The 17399-nt window shown below is 59.2% G+C and overlaps 3 protein-coding genes across 7 annotated transcripts in view; 2 read left to right on the top strand and 1 right to left on the bottom strand.

The window, feature by feature from the left end:
* UBA7 (ubiquitin like modifier activating enzyme 7) overlaps positions 1 to 4209 on the top strand; it is a gene marked incomplete in the record, with an annotated part of 8949 nt that extends 4740 nt beyond the window's left edge. The window contains 6 exon segments of the mRNA XM_070050799.1: positions 1051 to 1133; positions 1369 to 1461; positions 1553 to 1744; positions 3245 to 3337; positions 3421 to 3521; positions 3978 to 4209. Coding sequence (XP_069906900.1) covers positions 1051 to 1133; positions 1369 to 1461; positions 1553 to 1744; positions 3245 to 3337; positions 3421 to 3521; positions 3978 to 4107 — 692 coding nt within the window.
* A 163-nt stretch (positions 4210 to 4372) lies between these two features.
* On the bottom strand, positions 4373 to 6191 carry INKA1 (inka box actin regulator 1). Its single transcript, XM_017343827.3, has 2 exons — positions 5963 to 6191; positions 4373 to 5220 (listed from the first exon to the last, which is right to left on the bottom strand). Exons 1-2 carry the CDS (start codon positions 6170 to 6172, stop codon positions 4414 to 4416), a joined length of 1017 nt encoding a protein of 338 aa, XP_017199316.1. The 5' UTR covers positions 6173 to 6191; the 3' UTR covers positions 4373 to 4413.
* Positions 6192 to 9150: 2959 nt separating this feature from the next.
* CDHR4 (cadherin related family member 4) lies at positions 9151 to 16646 on the top strand. 5 transcript variants are annotated; one of them, XM_002713202.5, is made up of 19 exons: positions 9151 to 9259; positions 9575 to 9759; positions 9884 to 10046; positions 10125 to 10216; positions 10683 to 10793; positions 11353 to 11456; positions 11607 to 11743; positions 12002 to 12185; positions 12280 to 12433; positions 12611 to 12704; positions 13317 to 13520; positions 13601 to 13740; positions 13967 to 14117; positions 14204 to 14430; positions 14627 to 14769; positions 15248 to 15304; positions 15403 to 15490; positions 15644 to 15672; positions 16112 to 16646. In XM_002713202.5, the coding sequence occupies exons 1-19, from the start codon at positions 9211 to 9213 to the stop codon at positions 16164 to 16166; spliced, it is 2367 nt and encodes a 788-aa protein (XP_002713248.1). In that variant the 5' UTR covers positions 9151 to 9210; the 3' UTR covers positions 16167 to 16646. The 5 variants fall into 5 exon arrangements, with proteins under 5 accessions (XP_002713248.1, XP_008258877.1, XP_069906904.1 ...); XM_008260655.4 differs by having other exon boundaries at positions 15641 to 15759; positions 16117 to 16643; XM_070050803.1 differs by having other exon boundaries at positions 13317 to 13484; positions 15641 to 15759; positions 16117 to 16643.
* Positions 16647 to 17399: the final 753 nt, after the last annotated feature.

Consider the following 17399-nt stretch of genomic DNA (forward strand, 5'->3'; position numbering starts at 1 on the left):
AGAGTTCACGTGTGTGTGCACGTGTGCACACATGAATGCTCTCTCTCCCCATCGGGTCCTCGGACTTGCCCAGCTGTGGTCCCTAGGAGAGGAGTCACAGAGTTCACGTGTGTGTGCACGTGTGCACACATGAATGCTCTCTCTCTCTCCCCATCGGGTCCTCGGACTTGCCCAGCTGTGGTCCCTGGGAGAGGAGTCACAGAGTTCACATGTGTGTGCACGTGTGCACACATGAATGCTCTCTCTCCCCATCGGGTCCTCGGACTTGCCCAGCTGTGGTCCCTAGGAGAGGAGTCACAGAGTTCACGTGTGTGTGCACGTGTGCACACATGAATGCTCTCTCTCTCTCCCCATCGGGTCCTCGGACTTGCCCAGCTGTGGTCCCTGGGAGAGGAGTCACAGAGTTCACATGTGTGTGCACGTGTGCACACATGAATGCTCTCTCTCTCTCCCCATCGGGTCCTCGGACTTGCCCAGCTGTGGTCCCTGGGAGAGGAGTCACAGAGTTCACATGTGTGTGCACGTATGCACACATGAATGCTCTCTCTCTCTCCCCATCGGGTCCTCGGACTTGCCCAGCTGTGGTCCCTAGGAGAGGAGTCACAGAGTTCACGTGTGTGTGCACGTATGCACACATGAATGCTCTCTCTCTCCCCATCGGGTCCTCGACTTGCCCAGCTGTGGTCCCTGGGAGAGGAGTCACAGAGTTCACGTGTGTGTGCACGTGTGCACACATGAATGCTCTCTCTCTCTCCCCATCGGGTCCTCGGACTTGCCCAGCTGTGGTCCCTAGGAGAGGAGTCACAGAGTTCACGTGTGTGTGCACGTATGCACACATGAATGCTCTCTCTCTCTCTCTCTCACACACACACACTCACACACACAATTGGGGCTCCTGGGGAAGAAACTGCATCATCAGAGAAGAGGTTACCTGACTTGATCCAGGAATTGTAAGCAGCAGGCTTGGCAGTGACCGAGAATAGACACCAGGCTCCGGAAGAGGACAGGAGCTAGGGCTAAGGACTGCCCCAACACCCCTTCCTGTGACAGGCCCTGAGCTGTTGAAGGAGTTGCAGGAGGTCCTGGGAGTATGGAGCGAGCACCCTGCTCTGAACCCTCTGATGTTTGAGAAGGTGGGCACTCAAGGGGGGCGAGGAGTCAGGCTGAGGGGACTGTGCAGGAAGGTCAGCAGCCAAGAGGGCAGCTTTGGGACCCCTTGGCCCGGGTTCTTCTGGAGTAGTTCTCTCTCCCTGAGCCTCAGCCTGATTCTGTGATGGGTGGGGAGAGGGCGGGTACCTCCACTGAACTGCATGTAGACATGGGCCCTGGCACCCACTAAGAGAAACTGATGTGATTCGGCTGTCACAGGATGATGACAGCAACTTCCACATGGATTTTGTGGTGGCAGCAGCTAACCTGCGATCTCAGAACTATGGGATCCCACCTGTCACTCGGGCCCAGGTAACCCTGCCCCTTGGGGCTCATGTCTGAAGGTGTAGTCAAGCTCTAGCCCTACACCTTGGGCCCAGATTAAATCTCCTGTTGTTGGCAGGGCAAGCAAATTGTGGGCCGGATTATCCCAGCCATCGCCACCACTACAGCAGCAGTGGCAGGCCTGGTGGGCCTGGAGCTATATAAGGTAGTAGGTGGGTCACGGACCCTTGGTGCCTATCGTCACAGCTATCTGCACCTGGCTGAAAACCGCCTCCTTCGCTGGGTACCTTCCGCACCAGCCATCCAGATGGTGAGCCCTTGACACCCCAACCAGACCCTCATGAGGCCAGGATTTTCCTCAGGCCTACTCAGTGGAACAGGCCCCACCCCAGCTGCAGGCTCTCTCCTGGACCCAGACTGTGGGGGAGTCCTCAAGACTCCCTCCAGCCTTTCTCCTGCTGGGAAGCCAGGCTGGGACCTGTCAGACACAGGAAACAGCCGTCAGCCATCCCCCCCTGCCCCAGCCCTCTGCAGCCCTGGGTCTGGGGGAGCTGCAGCTTTAACTCATTAGTGGAGCCAGACATCCCCCACAGCCCCTCCTTCCCAGGAGTACCCCTGGGGGAGGTGGTGGGAAGGAGGGACTAGGCCCCAGCACCAAAAAGAAAGGGTCTGTCTGCCCCCTGCATGGCCTCTCCAAGCCGTGTTCAAGAGCAGCAGGCTTGCCACACAAGGGGGTGAGGGCTGCAGCCCTAGAGGGGAGGGTGCGTGTTGTGCATTAATGTCACAGGTGTGGGTGCATTGAGATCTGGGCACCCCTGGTGTGTGGGCATGAAGGGAGCAAGCCCACACATCTGTGTACCAGATGGGAGTGCATGGATGTGCTTGAGTGTACACATGGGTGTTCCTGTGAGTGCAAGCCCGGGAATTCCTCCAGCCGTGTGCTCAGGCTCTGCAGCAGTTGGCATTTCCTGAGGCACAGGAGGTGGGGGTGGAGGGAATGCCCCCACCAGGAGAGAGGGCAGAGGTCATGGTCCAGCCCTGGGCTTCTGCTGAGCAGCCCGAGGGTCCCTCTGGCCACAGTACACAGAGCCCCTCTGTGAGGTGCCCCACCTCTAACCAGCACACAGCCTGCCTTTGTCCACAGAGGGGACAGGGAGGGGGAGGAGCAGGAGTCCCATCTTGCCTCTAGCCTAGTCTCAGTTCGACCCTCGATGTGTTTCCGAGGGGGGCTGCCAGGGCCCTTGTGTCCTAGCCTCTGGCTGCCTGCTGCCCTTCTGCACTCAGCTCTAAGCACCAGAAACCCGACTTGAAACAGAAGGAAAGTGGAGACAGGAAGAGGAGGCCTCTAGGGACCATGTCCCCTGTTGGAATCTCTGGCCTAGTGGGTCCCTGATGGTCACTGTGCCGTTAGCACCTGGGTGCCCTGGCAGTAAGGCTGGGGGAACAGGGTGTGCCCCTGGCTTCCAGCCTCGCATCTGAGGAGCCAGCAACTTTATCGGAGATTGCAGCAGCCTCGCTCTGGCTTCCTGAGGAAGCCCCACCTCCTCAGCCCCCCCAACACAACTGGCCTGTGTGATGGATAGTCTGTTTCCCTGTGTGGGCCCCCCGGCCCCATTTCCTGTGCTGGCCCCAGCATGGCCGGGGGTGGGGGCTGAGACTCTGGGCCCAGATCCCACCTTCCACCCCCACCGCTGGCTCCTGCTTCCTGCTTCTGGTCCAGCTCCTCCCCTAGGAAAAGCTGCTAGTAACGGGATAGGGGTTGGGGGTTGGTGCGAGAAGCCTCTCACTCCTCCCCATTGCCACCCCCTAGTTCCAGAGCCTGGAGTGGACCTGTTGGTACCGCCTGAAGGTGTCTGCTGGGCAGCCCGAGAAGAGCCTGCAGTGGCTGTTGGCCCATCTCCAGGTGTGCCCTGTCCCCTCCCCGCCCAGCCGTGCCCCCAGCCCCAGCCCCCGTGGACACACAGGGAAAGCATGCTCTCTCTCCAGGAGCAACATGGGCTGAGGGTGAAGATGCTGCTGCATGGCACGGCCCTGCTGTATTCAGCCAGCTGGTCACCTGCAAAGCAGGCCCAGTTCCTGCCCCTCAGGTGAGCCCATACCCGGGACCAGGCCCACCTGACCATGGAGGTTGAGGAGGGGGCTGCACAGCCTCTCCTCCTCCCATCCCTACTCTGGGCCCCTCACACCTTCCTGAACTATTCTTTCACCAAATGGAGCTGGCAAATGGGCTGGGGGCGGGGCAAGGGCTGAGACTGAGGAGGGGCCTTCAGGAGCTGCCTGCTTGGCCAGCTCCACTGGCTCCCCCACTCCCTGCCCAGCCCCACCCCCCACAGCCCACTCCCAGGGGACCCACAGCTTCCTGCCTCCTAGGGCAGCGTCAGCAGCTCCTAAAATAGTTTCAGATGTTTCCTGTCTTGAGTTGCTCCCGCTCCTTGCTTCTCCTGGCTGTGGCTCCCGGTGGCTCACCAGCACCCTCTGGTCCAGGCCAGGTTGCCCTCTGTCTGCCACGGCTCACCTACCCAATAACCCTCTCTTCCTACCAGCGTGACAGAACTCGTTCAGCAGGTGACAGGCCGTGCGCATGAGCCTGGCCTGCGGGTACTGGTCCTGGAGCTGAGCTGTGAGGGCGAAGAGGAGGACACTGCCTTCCCACCTCTGCACTATGAGCTCTGACAAGGCAGCTGCTGCTGCACCGTCCAGCTCGACCAAGCCCTCCTTCACCAGCCCTGCTTCTTGAGCCTACAGTAGGCACTCAATAAATGCTCACCAAAGAAACGTGTAAGTGGAGAAGATGGACAGAATCCCATGCAGTAATGCACACAGGCGTGACACGGGCATGACAGGTGCCCTCTCATGACTCGTTCGAATGGCCTGCCTGAGCTGTGCCTCACAGGGCCGAGGCTGTCTCCTGGAGCCTCAGAGATAAGAGCCTGGAAGGTCTAGAAAAAGGCCTTTATTGCCCCTGGCTGGAGGACAGGGTCAGAGGTAGCTGACATCATGGCATATGATGGGCTGCCGGCTGCGGCAACTCATGAGCGCCGCAAATCGTGACACGTCCGTGGGCAGCTCGGGTTCTGGGCGAGGCGGACATGACAGACGCTTTCCTGCCATAGCTGCCCGCCGGGCCCTGGCCAGCCGGCGCCGCAGCTGCTCAGAGAGGCCAAGGAGGAACTGGGGGGGCCGAGTGCGGGCACGGGGTTCACCTCTATCACCCGCCTCACTTGCTGCCTCAGGCAGCTCCATCCAGTTATGAACCAAGTCAGCAAAGCAGTTGTCCCCTAGCACTAGGGGCTGGCGACTGCGACCCCTGTTCAGCAGGGCTGCTGTCCAGTCTTCCGCTTCCAGTCCCTGCCAGTGCTCCAGGCAGGCATCTGGGGTGGACTTGGGCCGTGGACGGCAGGCAGGTGGTGTACGGGCTACAGATGCCCTGCTGGGCAGAACGAGGCCACTGACAGAGAAGCGCTGGCTATGAGGGGGTCGTGGTGGGGGTGCTGGGCGCTGGAGTACCGGCAGCTCTTCCTCTCGCCACGTGCTGCCTGACACCTCGGAGAAGCCAGAGTCCCAGTCCAGAGCATGCTCCCTGGGGCCCCCTGAGGCTGCACCCTGGCCTTCGGTCACCACCGCTTCCTCCTCCTCCTCCTCCTCCTCCACACAGCAGCTAGAGTCCTCTTCCAAGGCATCTGACCCCCTGAGGGGGTGGGTGGTGGTCTGCACACCTGGGCCACTTTTGGGAGGTAGATGCAGGGGGCCAGGCATCGGTGGTGAGCCTGTGTCCCGGCCACACAACTGAAGTGAAAGAGAGGGCAGAAGTCGGAGGAGTGTCGCTTGTCACCCTGGCTGCCCAGCCAAGCCAGAGGGTCCGGGAGAGCTTGCTAGGCCTGCTGGCGTGGGCAGCAAGACCACCTGCGAGCACAGGGCCAGCATGGGGGCGCTGGCACGAGAAGCTCATGTGGCTCCCATTTGCCGACCTGGTGGCAGTCCGGCATGCTGCGGCACGCTGGGCCGGGCAAGTCGGCACCCGCCACCAGGCCGGCGGGCAGGGTTACGGGCCTGCATCGGGAAGTAGGTCCTGCCAGGGCCCGGGTGGGGGATGCGTCCCGTGCCTCTTAGGGGGATTTAGCTCCCCAAAGCCCATAGCGACTTTTAGAGGAAGACAGCGCTTTGATGGTGAGGAGTGTGGTACGAGGTGCAGGTCGGCCTGGCATGCGGAATGTCCACAGCAGCGCCCGCACCTCCTTAGTCCCTTGCCTCCCGCGCCCCGCCCCAAAGGAAGTCCCCCCCCCCCACATCCCTCCTCCCCAGCAGCGTGGCCAGCTGGGCGGCTGTTACCTGATGCCCAGCGCAGCTCCCGGCCCTCCGACATCCGACGCGGGCCATCTGGGCCATCTGCACCGCACCTCCCCGCCCCCATCCTGCCTCAGAGGGGCGCTCGGGACGATCCCCCACCCGTTTATTGTTCCGGCCGGACGGCAGCCGGGCACCCCACGCAAGTCTTCAGGAGCCACACCCGCCCGCTCCCCAGCCTCACCAATTCCCAGCGCAACTGGTTCAGGAAGCTGTCAAGCCGAGCGCTGTGCATGTCCACGCCGGAGCCCCCGCCGGGCCTGCCAGCTCCTATTCGAGTCCCGGCGGGAGCGGCGCAGAGAGGGCCGGGCCGGCCGGCCAGCGGCGCCCGCACCCCGCGCCTCGCTCCGCGGCTGCTAGGTCTGTGTAGCGCCCGCCGCCGCCGCCCCAACATCTGGCAGCCGCGCCCCGCCCCCATAGGCTGCGGCGCCAGACGCGGGGCGGGGCTGAGACGGCCCCGCCCCGCTCTGCCGGGCCGGGGGCTCGGTGACGGCTCGGGCCAGGGCGGGGCTGCAGCTGGAAGCCGGACGGGGGAGGGCTTGGGACCCCTGGACGCTCCGCGCGACAGAATCGTCCCTACGTTCACTGCTGGACGCTTCCCGCGGTGGCCTCAGCCTCCCCATTTGTCCCATGGGGAAATAGCGGGCGCTCCTACAGTAGGGCCCCCAGTGCTGCGCCCACGTGCGGGCATACCCACTCGGAGCCTGGCCCGTGCCTGAGGCCGGCTTGCACAATCCCTGGAAGTGATGTGAGCGGGGTTCGGCCCTTCTGAGGACCGCAGGACTTCGCGCGGTGCGGCGGGCCCGCCCCCTAGTGGTGAGCGGCGGCCGACAGCGAGTGCCTTTCAGACCGAGGGCCGGGGAGGGGCTGGGAGAAGACGACCCTGGATGCCTGGAACGGGCAGTCTGTCCTCAGAGGCCGTATGAGCAGAAGTTGGGCTCGAGGGTAGAGTGCCCCTGGAGAGACTGGGCATATCATCAGGCGGGGAAATTTCCTGAAGTGAGAGAGGTGGGCCAGCTTGGAGGAGGGGACACCCAGAAGAGGTGATATTAAGCAAGATACAGTCTCGGGGCGACCCTGTGGCATAGCGGATAAAGCCATCTCCCGCGACGTTGGCCTCCCATATTGGCACCGGTTGGTGTCCGGGTTGCTCTACTTCTGATCCAGGTCTCTGCTAATGGCCTGGGAAAAGCAATGGAGGATGGCCCAAGTGCTTGGGCCCCTGCACTCATGTGGGAGACCCAGATGGAATTCCAGGTTCCTGGCTTCAACCTGGCCCAACCCCTGAAGTTCCAACCATTTGAGGAGTGAACCAGTGGATGGAAGATCTGTTCTCTCTCCTCCCACCGTCCCCCATCACTTTGTCTTTCAAATAAAAATATCTTAAGTAAAAAAAAAAGGAGGGGGGAGGTAGAGCCTAGTGGTTAAGACACCCAGGTCCCACATCTGTGCTCCTGGGTTCTATTCCCAGCTTCAGCTCCCTATTGTGGCATCCTGCCAGTGCAGACCCTGGGAGCCAGAGCTGATGGCTCAAGTAATTGGGTTTCTGCCCTCCTTGTGTTTCCAGTTCCTGGCTCTGGCCCTGGCCCAGCCCCTGCCATCTCAAGCATTCGGGGAGGGAACCAACCAGAAGATGGAGAGCATTCTCTCTCTCTCTCTCTCTCTCTCTCCCTCCCACCCTCCCTCCCTCTAACTTTGTGTGTGTGTGCCTGTGAAGTGAATGATTTTTAAGGAGCATCCTAGGCAGAGGAATAGACAGTGTCAAGACACTGAGAGGGGCAGGCGTGGTGGTGCATCGGGTTAAGTCTCTGTCACTTGGAAGCCCTGTATCCCATAGCTAAATGCCAGTTGCAGTCCCAGCACTACCACTTCTGTTCCAGCTCTCTGCTAATTCACTCTATAAGGCAGAAGATGATGGCCCAAATGCGTGGGCCCCTGTCACCTGTATGAGAGGCCTGGATGGAGTTCCTGGCTCCTGGCTTCTGCCTGGCCCAGCCTAAGCTGTTGCAGCCCTTTTGGGAGTGAACCAGCAGATGGAAGACTTCTCTGATTCTGTTTTTGCCTTCCTCTGTCACTCTTTAAAATGAATAAATCTTTTTAAAAAGCCAATTAGGCTAATCCTCCACCTTGTGGTGCTGGCACACGGGGTTCTAGTCCCGGTCGGGGTGCCGGATTCTGTCCCGGTTGCCCCTCTTCCAGGCCAGCTCTCTGCTGTGGCCAGGGAGTGCAGTGGAGGATGGCCCGAGTACCTGGGCCCTGCACCCCATGGGAGACCAGGAGAAGCACCTGGCTCCTGCCTTCGGATCAGCGCGGTGCGCCGGCCGCGGCGGCCATTGGAGGGTGAACCAACGGCAAAGGAAGACCTTTCTCTCTGTCTCTCTCTCTCTCACTGTCCACTCTGCCTGTCAAAAAAAAAAAAAAAAAAAAAAGCCAATTAGGTCTAAAGAAAATGAAATAAATACAACAAAAGGACATATCATAAAGATGCATCTCAATAAATGTCACAACTTGCAGACACCTGTGCAGCTGCTGCCCAGGTCAGGAGAGAGAGCACCCCTCACCACTCCAGGTCAGGAGAGAGAGCACCCCTCGCCACTCCAGGAAGTTTCCTGTTCCCCTCCAGCTGATAGTCACCAAACATAACCATTCTTAGTTACTGTCACCATGGGTTCCTTTGGCTTGTTGAAAGTAGAAAACTTCTGAGCGATTTGGTTGATAGGCTCAATTTTTAAAAACTTTTCATCTTTTTGAAAGGCAGAGTAACAGAGAGGGATAGAGGTATCCTCCAACTGCTGGTTCACTCCTCAGATGCCTACAAAAGCCAGGGCTGGGCCAGATGGAAGCCAAGAGCCTGGAACCCAATTGGGGTCTCCCATGTGGGTGACAGGGACACAAGTACTTGGGCCATCAACTTCTACTTCCCAGGGTGTGCATTAGTAGTTAGGTGGGTTAGAAATGGAGGAGGCAGGATTCAACCAGCACTGTGATATGGGATGAGGGCTTCCCGTGCTGCGACCTAACCACCGTGGTAAACACTGGCTCCTGGGCTCGGATGTTATGCGCAGGTAGTATTCTGATGCGTGGACAGCAGGAGTTCAGAGCAAGGGAAGCAGCAGGTCTTGGGCTCAGTGTTCCTGGGCTCTGTTCGTGCTCTGTCTCTGAGGGCTGTGTGACCAGTGTGGACCCGTTTCCTCCCCTCACAGCTCCTTAGGGCTGAGCTAATGAAAGGGAGAATTCACAGGGAAGTGTGGAAAATGGGATTTTCCAGGCTCTGGAAGCTTGCCCGGGGACCACAGCTCCGGCACCAGGAATGGGCGGGGCTGGAGCCTGCAGGCCCAGGAGCCCCGCCTGCCCAGCTGTGTTTGAGCAACTGACCTGGCAACGGGTTGGGCCTGGTGGACACCCTCCGCTGCTGTCTACCCTGAGGCCACCATGCTGCTTCTCGGGCTCCTGGTGCTGCATTTTGCTCTGATGGTCTCTGGTGAGGATCTGGTGGGTGAGGGAAGCCCAGGTTTTCCTCAAAGTCTCAACCCCTCTCCGATAAGGTCCAAGAGGCAGGGGCTGGGGGAGAACCAGGAAAGGGTTAAGTCTGAACCCCTGACCCTCACTCTTTAATTTGACTGCTTCAAATTCTTACTCCCCATGTGTGAAAGTGTAGGGGCCAGGAAGGGCCTTGGCTACTTGAGCCCAAGATAACTGCCCGCCAGGGTCCTGGGGCAGGAGGGCGGAGCTGCGCTTGTATCCATGGAGCTGTGAGCGCAGAGGGCCTCTGGCCTGAATTCTCTGCTCCCCACAGACCTCAGCGGCCTGCCCTGGTTCATAAATGTCTCTGAGAGCCAGGGTCCGGGCACTGCCCTGCAGCCATTCTCCTTCAACTGCTCCTCCTCCACGGCCAGCCTGGAGTTGCTCAGCGTTCAGCCACCCACCACCTTCTTCAATCCACCCAGTCTGACCAGGTGGCAGGGGAGCTATGTGGGCAAGGTAGTGCCACGGGTACACCTGGGGATGGTGGGGGCACAGGGGCAGACTGGAAATCCCCAGAGACAGCAGTGGTAGGAGGGGCTGGAGAGCCTGCACCCCACAAAGCACTGCCCACCCACCACAGGTGACCTTGAGCAGCTCAGCTCGGCTGAACGCCCTGGAGGTGAACCACTATGAGCTGCAGCTGCAGTTCACGTGTGGCAACCAGGTGATGCGGGGGCCACTCTCTGTGGATGTGCAGCGGGACCCCAGCCGTGTCCGCTGTGCTGGTCGGTTTGCCAGCCCAGGTGAGCCCAGGGGCAGCAGACAAGGGGGCGGGGCAGGCGCAGCCTGAGCAGATCCTCCCTGACCTACCCTCTGCGCAGCTGGGGAAACCATTCAGGTGCTGGAAACAATCACGCCTGGGGCCCGGCTCTACACTCTGCTGCTCCCAGGCTTAGAACTCCAGGGCGCCCAGGTGAGCTCAGCGGTGCAAGACAGAATGATGAGGCCAGGGAGAGCGAGCCCAGCCTCTGCCTGGCCAGGCCCCGCCTGCAGAGGGACCCTGCAGGACACAGCTAAGCCTCTGAATGATGCGTGTTCCGGGGGAGAACCACTGAAGGTCACCCGTCTCCCAGTTACACAGCTCTTCCTGTAGGGACATCCCAGGGGCTGTGTTCTTTCTCTTATGTATTCTGAGTTCTCTGTGACAATTTTATCACTTTCGTAATCCAAAAAATAAATGAGTTTAAAAGCAAAAGAGTAGGGTTAAAAGCAGAAAGGACAAAGGATTAGGGCCAGGGCTTAGGCTGGGGTAAGAGTCACCGGCAGGGCATGGGAAAATTGTGTGTGGGCAGGTACCTGCTGGGTTGTTGGGGGATCTTGACAGGGCTCCTTGGGGCACTGGAGGGTGGGTGGGGCCACCGGCATCTCTGTTTTGTCAGATGAGCATTATCAGTGCCCAGGACCCCCCACACTTCCCTGGACCTTTCTCCATCAATGAGCAGGGATGGCTGCGGGCACCACCCCAGGGCCTCAAAGGCCAGGCTCAGAAGGTGAGTATGACCGGCCCCTGGGGGTACCCACGCACTGGGCGGAGCCACCAACTTTGGGAAGGCTTCCTCAGCCTCCTCCACGAATAGTGCCTCTCCCAGACCTCCTGCACCCACTCCCCTATGCTGGCTCTCTCCTACCTTGTCCTGGTTCTGTGCTGGGCCCTGGAGTTCTAGGAAGCAGAGGGGCGCCCTGGCTCTAGGATCTCACAGGCCCTCTACTAGCAAGGAGAAGACACGGGATAAAGTGGCCAGTGCAGTCTGGACAAGCTTAGAGAAGTTCCCTTCTAAGAAGTTCCAGCTCTCAGTGACTGGCTCTGGGCAACTCTAAGGTGGTAATTTCCATCGTAAACAACTCCTAGCTGTCTTTCTTGGGACTTATGGCCCACAGGTGCAGGGCTCGAAGGAATACTTGTCAGCAGAGTGACAGGTCCTAAGAAGGGGTGAAAGTTGGGGTTCCTTGAAGAGCTCCTGAGGGGGCTACCTGCTTGTTGGGAGAAGTGAGTGTAAACGTAGGGGAGGCCGCACCCTGTGGTTCTCTCCCGTTCTGTGTGCACTGCAGGTCTTCCAGCTGCGGATCTCAGTATCCCTTAGACAAGGCCAAAGCTGCCAAGGGATGGTGACGGTGAAGGTTTTGCCTGCTCCCTCCAGCCAGGTCTCTTTCCTGTAAGCATCCCCCACCTGGGTCAGTGGGAGAGGCAGGACCTAGCAGCAAGAGTCAGGAGTAGGGGAGAGTGTATCCCTGGCTCCCCTGGGAGGGGAGCCACAGGGAAGGAGCCTGTGGACCCTGCTGAGAGGGTCCCCATTTTGGTTCAGGCAGCATGCCCAGAATATCACCATTCCTGATAACCTGGACCCTGGGAGAGAGGTGTTTCACGTCCAGGCACGGGGCTCCGACGTGCGCTACGAAATCCTCTCCCCGGTGCCCAGCCCGTTCTACTCCATCGGCCGTGGTGAGGGGTGTGGGGCTGTGGGTACTGTGATGCCTCTGTGACCAGCCCAGAGGTGACCCTTGCTACCTCCTCACCCTCCTGAGAAAGGAGGCCAGAGCCAGGGCTGAGACTGGGGTGACGTCGGGTTTTGTGGGCCTGGCCTTGGAGGAGAGGTGGCAGGAGCGATCAGCCCCTCCTGGATGAATCCAGCGGGAATGGTGAGTGGGAGTGGGGGCAGGGCTGAACTCTGCGTCGCCGCCCTCCCACCTTGCCCATCAGCCGACGGCGTGATCCGGACCACTGCGTCCCTGGAGCTGGCTCGTGCCCCAGATGCGGCAGTCACCAGGCTGCAGGTGAAGGCTTTTGAGCGGCTCCAGCCGTGGGCCGGCGCCAAGCTCGATCTCACAGTGATTGTTCAGGGGGCCAACCACTGGCCCCCACGCTGCTTCCCGGCACTCCTTGTGTGAGTACGCGCTGGGCTGTGGGGCGAGGCCGGTGGGTGGTTGACAGCTAGGCCAGACTTCCCGCCTGGCCACCCACCTGCCCTACCCTCTCAGGACTCAGATCCCTGAGACTGCACCTGTGGGCATGGTGCTGCGCACCCTGGACTGCACTGACCCGGACGCTGCTGACACCATCCTCGACTACCAGCTGTGGTTCCACAGCCCTCTCAGCCCTGCCAGCCTTCGCCTTCGAGACAGTGTCCTGGAGGTGCCTGGCCCCTGGCTCCCAGGCCCACTCGTAGGGTGCCTGGGGCTGGAAGCCATGGATGGGCCAGGGGGCTGGGGGAGGGAGATGGTGGGGGAAGGGGCCTGGCAAATGGCAGTCAGGGTGGCTCATGGCTCCCTCAGGCCTTGACTGGGCCTCCTCCTCTGCCCCCCTGGCCAGGTGAATGCCACCCTGGACTGTGACGCTCCTGGGGCCTGCATGCAGCTTGCAGCCTCCATCCTGGTGCTCGATGGTGGTCAGCCCCAGATGACCAGTGAGTGCCCATGCCCAGGACAGGGCTTTCCCATTCCCCACTTCCCATCTGCAAAACAATTTCTCTCCCTCTTTAGAAACCAATGGGGCTGGCACTGCGGCTCAATAGGCTAATCCTCCACCTTGTGGTGCCGGCACACCGGGTTCTAGTCCCGGTTGGGGCGCTGGATTCTGTCCTGGTTGCCCCTTTTCCAGGCCAGCTCTCTGCTGTGGCCAGGGAGTGCAGTGGAGGATGGCCCAAGTGCTTGGGCCCTGCACCCCATGGGAGACCAGGAGAAGCACCTGGCTCCTGCCTTTGGATCAGCACGGTGTGCCGGCTGCGGTGGCCATTGGAGGGTGAACCAATGGCAAAAGGAAGACCTTTCTCTTTGTCTCTCTCTCTCACCGTCCACTCTGCCTGTAAAAAAAAAAAAAAAAAAAAAAGAAAAGAAAAGAAAAAGAAAAAGAAACCAACGGGGCAGGATCCTCTCCAGTCTGGACCCCAGGGGTATCTTAGACTCCAGCTGGGGTGGGCTCTCCTCTCCAGTCTCCCTCCAGACCATCTCCCTCCTTAGGCCCCCAGGGCAGGGCTGGGCATCCCAGGCCAGATTTCTGACTGTCAAATGGCCCCCAGCTGAGGTGCCAGTATTGGTGATGGTGACACCCGTCAATGAGTTCTCCCCAGCCTGTGTGCCACAAACGTTCCGGGTTCGGGAGGATGCAGGGCCCCACACTCTGCTGGGCTCCGTGGTAGGCACAGATCTGGATTACCCACACAACAGCATTGAGTACTACGTCTCAGGTGGGCCTGCCACCTTCGCCGTGGACCGTCTCAGTGGTACTTCCACCCAAGGGCTGGGAGGGAGGGCTGGGGCCAGCATTGGCTCCGCAGGCTGAGGCTGTGGCCGCCCCCTCCAGGAGAGGTTCAGCTCCTGGGGCCTCTGGATTATGAGCAGCAGAGGTTGTACAGGCTGGCTGTCCTGCTGATTGACCATGGCCAAGACCAGGACCCCACTTACCACCGCTCAGGCTCCTGTACCATTACCATCGAGGTTGAGGTGATTGAGCCCTGAGGCCTTGCAAGGGCCTGGAAAGACAAGTGTTCGGATTGCCTTTTGGCGTTCTGCTTTTCTATTCTGGGCCTCAATTTCTTCCACTGGTTGGCTGGAAGGGAGTGGGAGTGATGCCTAGGCTCTGGCTGTGGGTGGGGGGGAGTCCGAGGTGCTGGCCTGGGGGTTTGGGGAGTGGGCTGTGCCCATGCCTAACCTGGCTGCCTTTCTACAGGACGTGAATGACCAAGCCCCTGAGTGTGAGCCCCCCTTTCAGGAACTCACCATCTACCCTCCCCCGGGCCGTAGCGTGGAGGTGACTAAGATGTCATGTCAGATCCCCCAGGAGCCCCAGCGCCTGGCCTTCTCCTACAGCATCGTGAGAGGTGGGGTCTGTGGGGACCACAAGGCTCTGGGAGCCGGGCAGGCCAAGGCCAGCCAAGGAGCCCTCCGGCTGCTTCTCTGCTTTCAGGGAATAGCCAGAGGCGATTCAGCCTGCAAGGGGCAGTCCTCATGCACAATGGCCCTGTGTTGGGGCTCCCCTGGCCAGAGCAGCCCCGTACCTATGAGCTGCTTATCCGTGTGGCGGACAAAGGCCCCTCCAGCCCCCACCTCAGCACCACGGCCACCATTATTGTGCATCTCATTCCCTGGAGGGCCAGCACAGTGGCTACCAGCACCCACAGAACCACAATGAGGGTATCGGCAGGCCCTCAGGGTGTGGGAGAGAGGAACTTGGAGGGGGGTGAGGGGTGCCAGTGTGTCCAATGGAACAATGGGGAAGGCATTCCAGAGAAAACTGTTGATTGCGGAGAGACTGATGTGGAAGAATGACCCTGGGGTGTGGGATGGCCGGACTTCTGCCAGGGCAGTGGTGAAGTTGTGCCCCTTTCAGGTTTCCTCAACGATGACACCCCTGCTTGTGACAAGCACAGAGGTTGTCTGGCAGCCAGAGTCCTGGTTTGTGGTGGTACTGACAGCGACTGGTGTGCTTGTCCTCTTGGCTCTGAGCTGGTCCCTTAGCAAGCTCACCCAGGGGTAAGACTCCTAGCCCTAAACCCTCTGTCTGCGTCTGGCCCGCCCATGGCTATAATAGGTGGTCTCACCCAAGATTTCATGACAGTGCCCACACTGGTGGGCAGACAGACTGAGATTGAGGAGGGCCTTTCCTCTAGAGGCCTTCCGATGAAAGTCAGAGAACACTAGGAGGAAGAAGCTCCCATCACTGGCAAAGTCCATTCTTGGGGTGGGATGGATGGGGAGGAGGCTCTGGCCTTGGTCTGTTGTCCATGGGGCATTTATCTCTGTTCCTGACCCCTGCCCTCCACTTGAAACCTGCCTGTCTCCCATAAACTCTTAATTCCTTGTGGGTATAGGACTGAGCCCAAGGAGGAAGGGTGACAATGCGGGCATCACATACAGACATTGGCTGGCCCCGACATAAATAGACAAATGAGTGGCACTAGCTTGTGGAGCCAGCAGGCTTGCTTCCCTCACTGTTTGGTTCCTCCTTTAGGTTGACCCAAGTGCTGCAGGCACCAAGCAAACCAGCCCAGGCCCTCCGGCTAAACAGGTCAGTCTGCTTTGCACTCCCATGGCTGGGAGCCTCCCCTCTTAAACTCAGGCTGAGCTCAAGCCTTGTCCTACACTCCTGTTCCTCCTCTTCCCCAGCATCCAGGGAGCTGACGGGTCCTTTGAAGGGTTCATGGAGGCACAGAGGATGGAGCTGCCCCAGGCACCAAACGGCATCATGAGCTTGGTATATCAACTCCCCATCCCAACCAGGGGACACCAGATCTGCTCCAGGCACTCTCCTGTCCCTGCTGCCCTCCCTGCCTCTCCAGGGTGGGCCTCCCTCTACTCCCCCGTGGGCAGCGTTCAACTCACCCCGCCCTCTCCTTCTCTTCAGCAGCATTTTGATGGCAGAACACAGGACTCTTCTCAAACCCTTTTACGCATGGGCCCTCAGCTCAACTCAGGATTTCCTGCTACCACCAAGCACCTACCACCTGCTTTTTCCTGAATGGGGTATGCTCTCACCCCTACTCACTCTTCAGCCAATTTTTGCCAAATACCAGCGGGACCTGGTCCTGTCCATGGTGGGAAGGGAGATGGTGGTCAGGGGAGATGCCCTCAGAGGCACCAGTGGCACCAGTGAATGCTGGCAGAGAAGTCTGATGCTGGCCTAGGGAGCCGGTGTCCAGTTATGGAGGCTCAGACCTGAGAGATCCGCTGAGGGGGAAGGGGGAGGACAGGGTGAATCCCAGCCGAGGAGGAGGTCACATCAAGGGTCTGGAATGTCTTCGCTTCCCCTTGGGCGGGGGACAGTTCTGCTGATGCCAGCAGGGCCCTCCCCCTCTCCCTGTTATCTGGGCTTGGGTACAGGCCGAGACCACCTGTTCAACACGCACACCAGAGCCCGGCGCTGGGTCTGAGGCCAAGCAGCTGCTCCACTATGGGTGGAATTTTTTTTTCCCGTGATCTTGAGCCATGTTTCCAAGTTGATTCGATAATAAACAAAATTGCAAATAGAAAAGCCCCAGCCTTGTCATCTGCCTGTGGGAAAAGTGCTGAGATCTGTGCTTCCTTGTTCTCCCTTGGAGAAGCGCTCTCTCTGGGTACACTCTATGGAGAAGCAGGTTATTTTTCTTGGAAGAAGGCATTTTGCCATGTACCTACATTTGGAAGAAATGACGGCTATTACATTTGTCATTGTCTGAGGGGCCAGTTCATTCTTCCCCTCAGAGGCCACCTGCTTCCGTTTCCTACTAAGGGGAGCACACTATTGCTGTTTTTTCTTTTTCTTTTAATAAACTTATCTTTTAATTCCATTTTCCCACAAACTTTTGAAGTTTATTCATTTTCATTTTATTTGAAAGGCACAGAGAGAGAGAGAGAGAGAGAGAGGTATCTTCCAATGGCTGGTTCAGTCTCCAAATACCTGCAACAGCCAGGGTTGGGTCAGGCAGAAGCTGGGAGTCGAGTTCCAGCTGGGTCCCCTGTGTGGGCAGCAGGGGTCCAAGCACTTGACCACATCTGCTACCTCCCCAGGATGTGCCTTAGCAGGAAGCTGAAAGTGGAGTAGCTGGGATTTGAACCCAGGTGTGCCAACACGGGATGCGGGTGGCCCAAACAGTGACTTAACCGCTGTGCCAAACACCTGCCCATTGTTGTTTTCTGAGTGCACTTTACCAGCTGTGTGTAGAGATTTTCTTGGGAAGACTCCGAGTTTCTTCTCTGAGTTGAGTAATAGGATAGACTTGAGGACCCTGTAGTTTGGCTGGTCCTGGTGGGATTGATGGAAGCCCCTTTCTGAGGAGTGTTCCACTTTCTTCCTGATATTTCTCCTGCTCCCTCTGTCCTGACTCTCTCTGTGCTTAGCTGAGGTGGCCAGGTCGCCCACAACAACCTGTAGGAGGGCAGGCTTGCTGGACACAGCGCTGGCCTCCTCCCCATGCCAGCCTGGCGTCAGGTCCCAGGCTGCTAGTAGCTTTCCATCACCGTGAATGGGATGTCCCAGGTTATTTCAATCTTCCCTGCTCTGTCAAGTCTGTAGCCTGAACCATCTCAGGGTCCTGGAGGGCCCCCCTTTCTGAGCCAGGCGCAAGAAGAAGCTGAGGCTCTTTTGGGAGAAAAACCCCCTTCATGGGTCTCCCATCAAAGTGCAA

Source organism: Oryctolagus cuniculus, chromosome 10 (genome assembly GCF_964237555.1).
Source record: "Oryctolagus cuniculus chromosome 10, mOryCun1.1, whole genome shotgun sequence".
In the NCBI taxonomy this organism is placed as follows: domain Eukaryota; kingdom Metazoa; phylum Chordata; class Mammalia; order Lagomorpha; family Leporidae; genus Oryctolagus; species Oryctolagus cuniculus.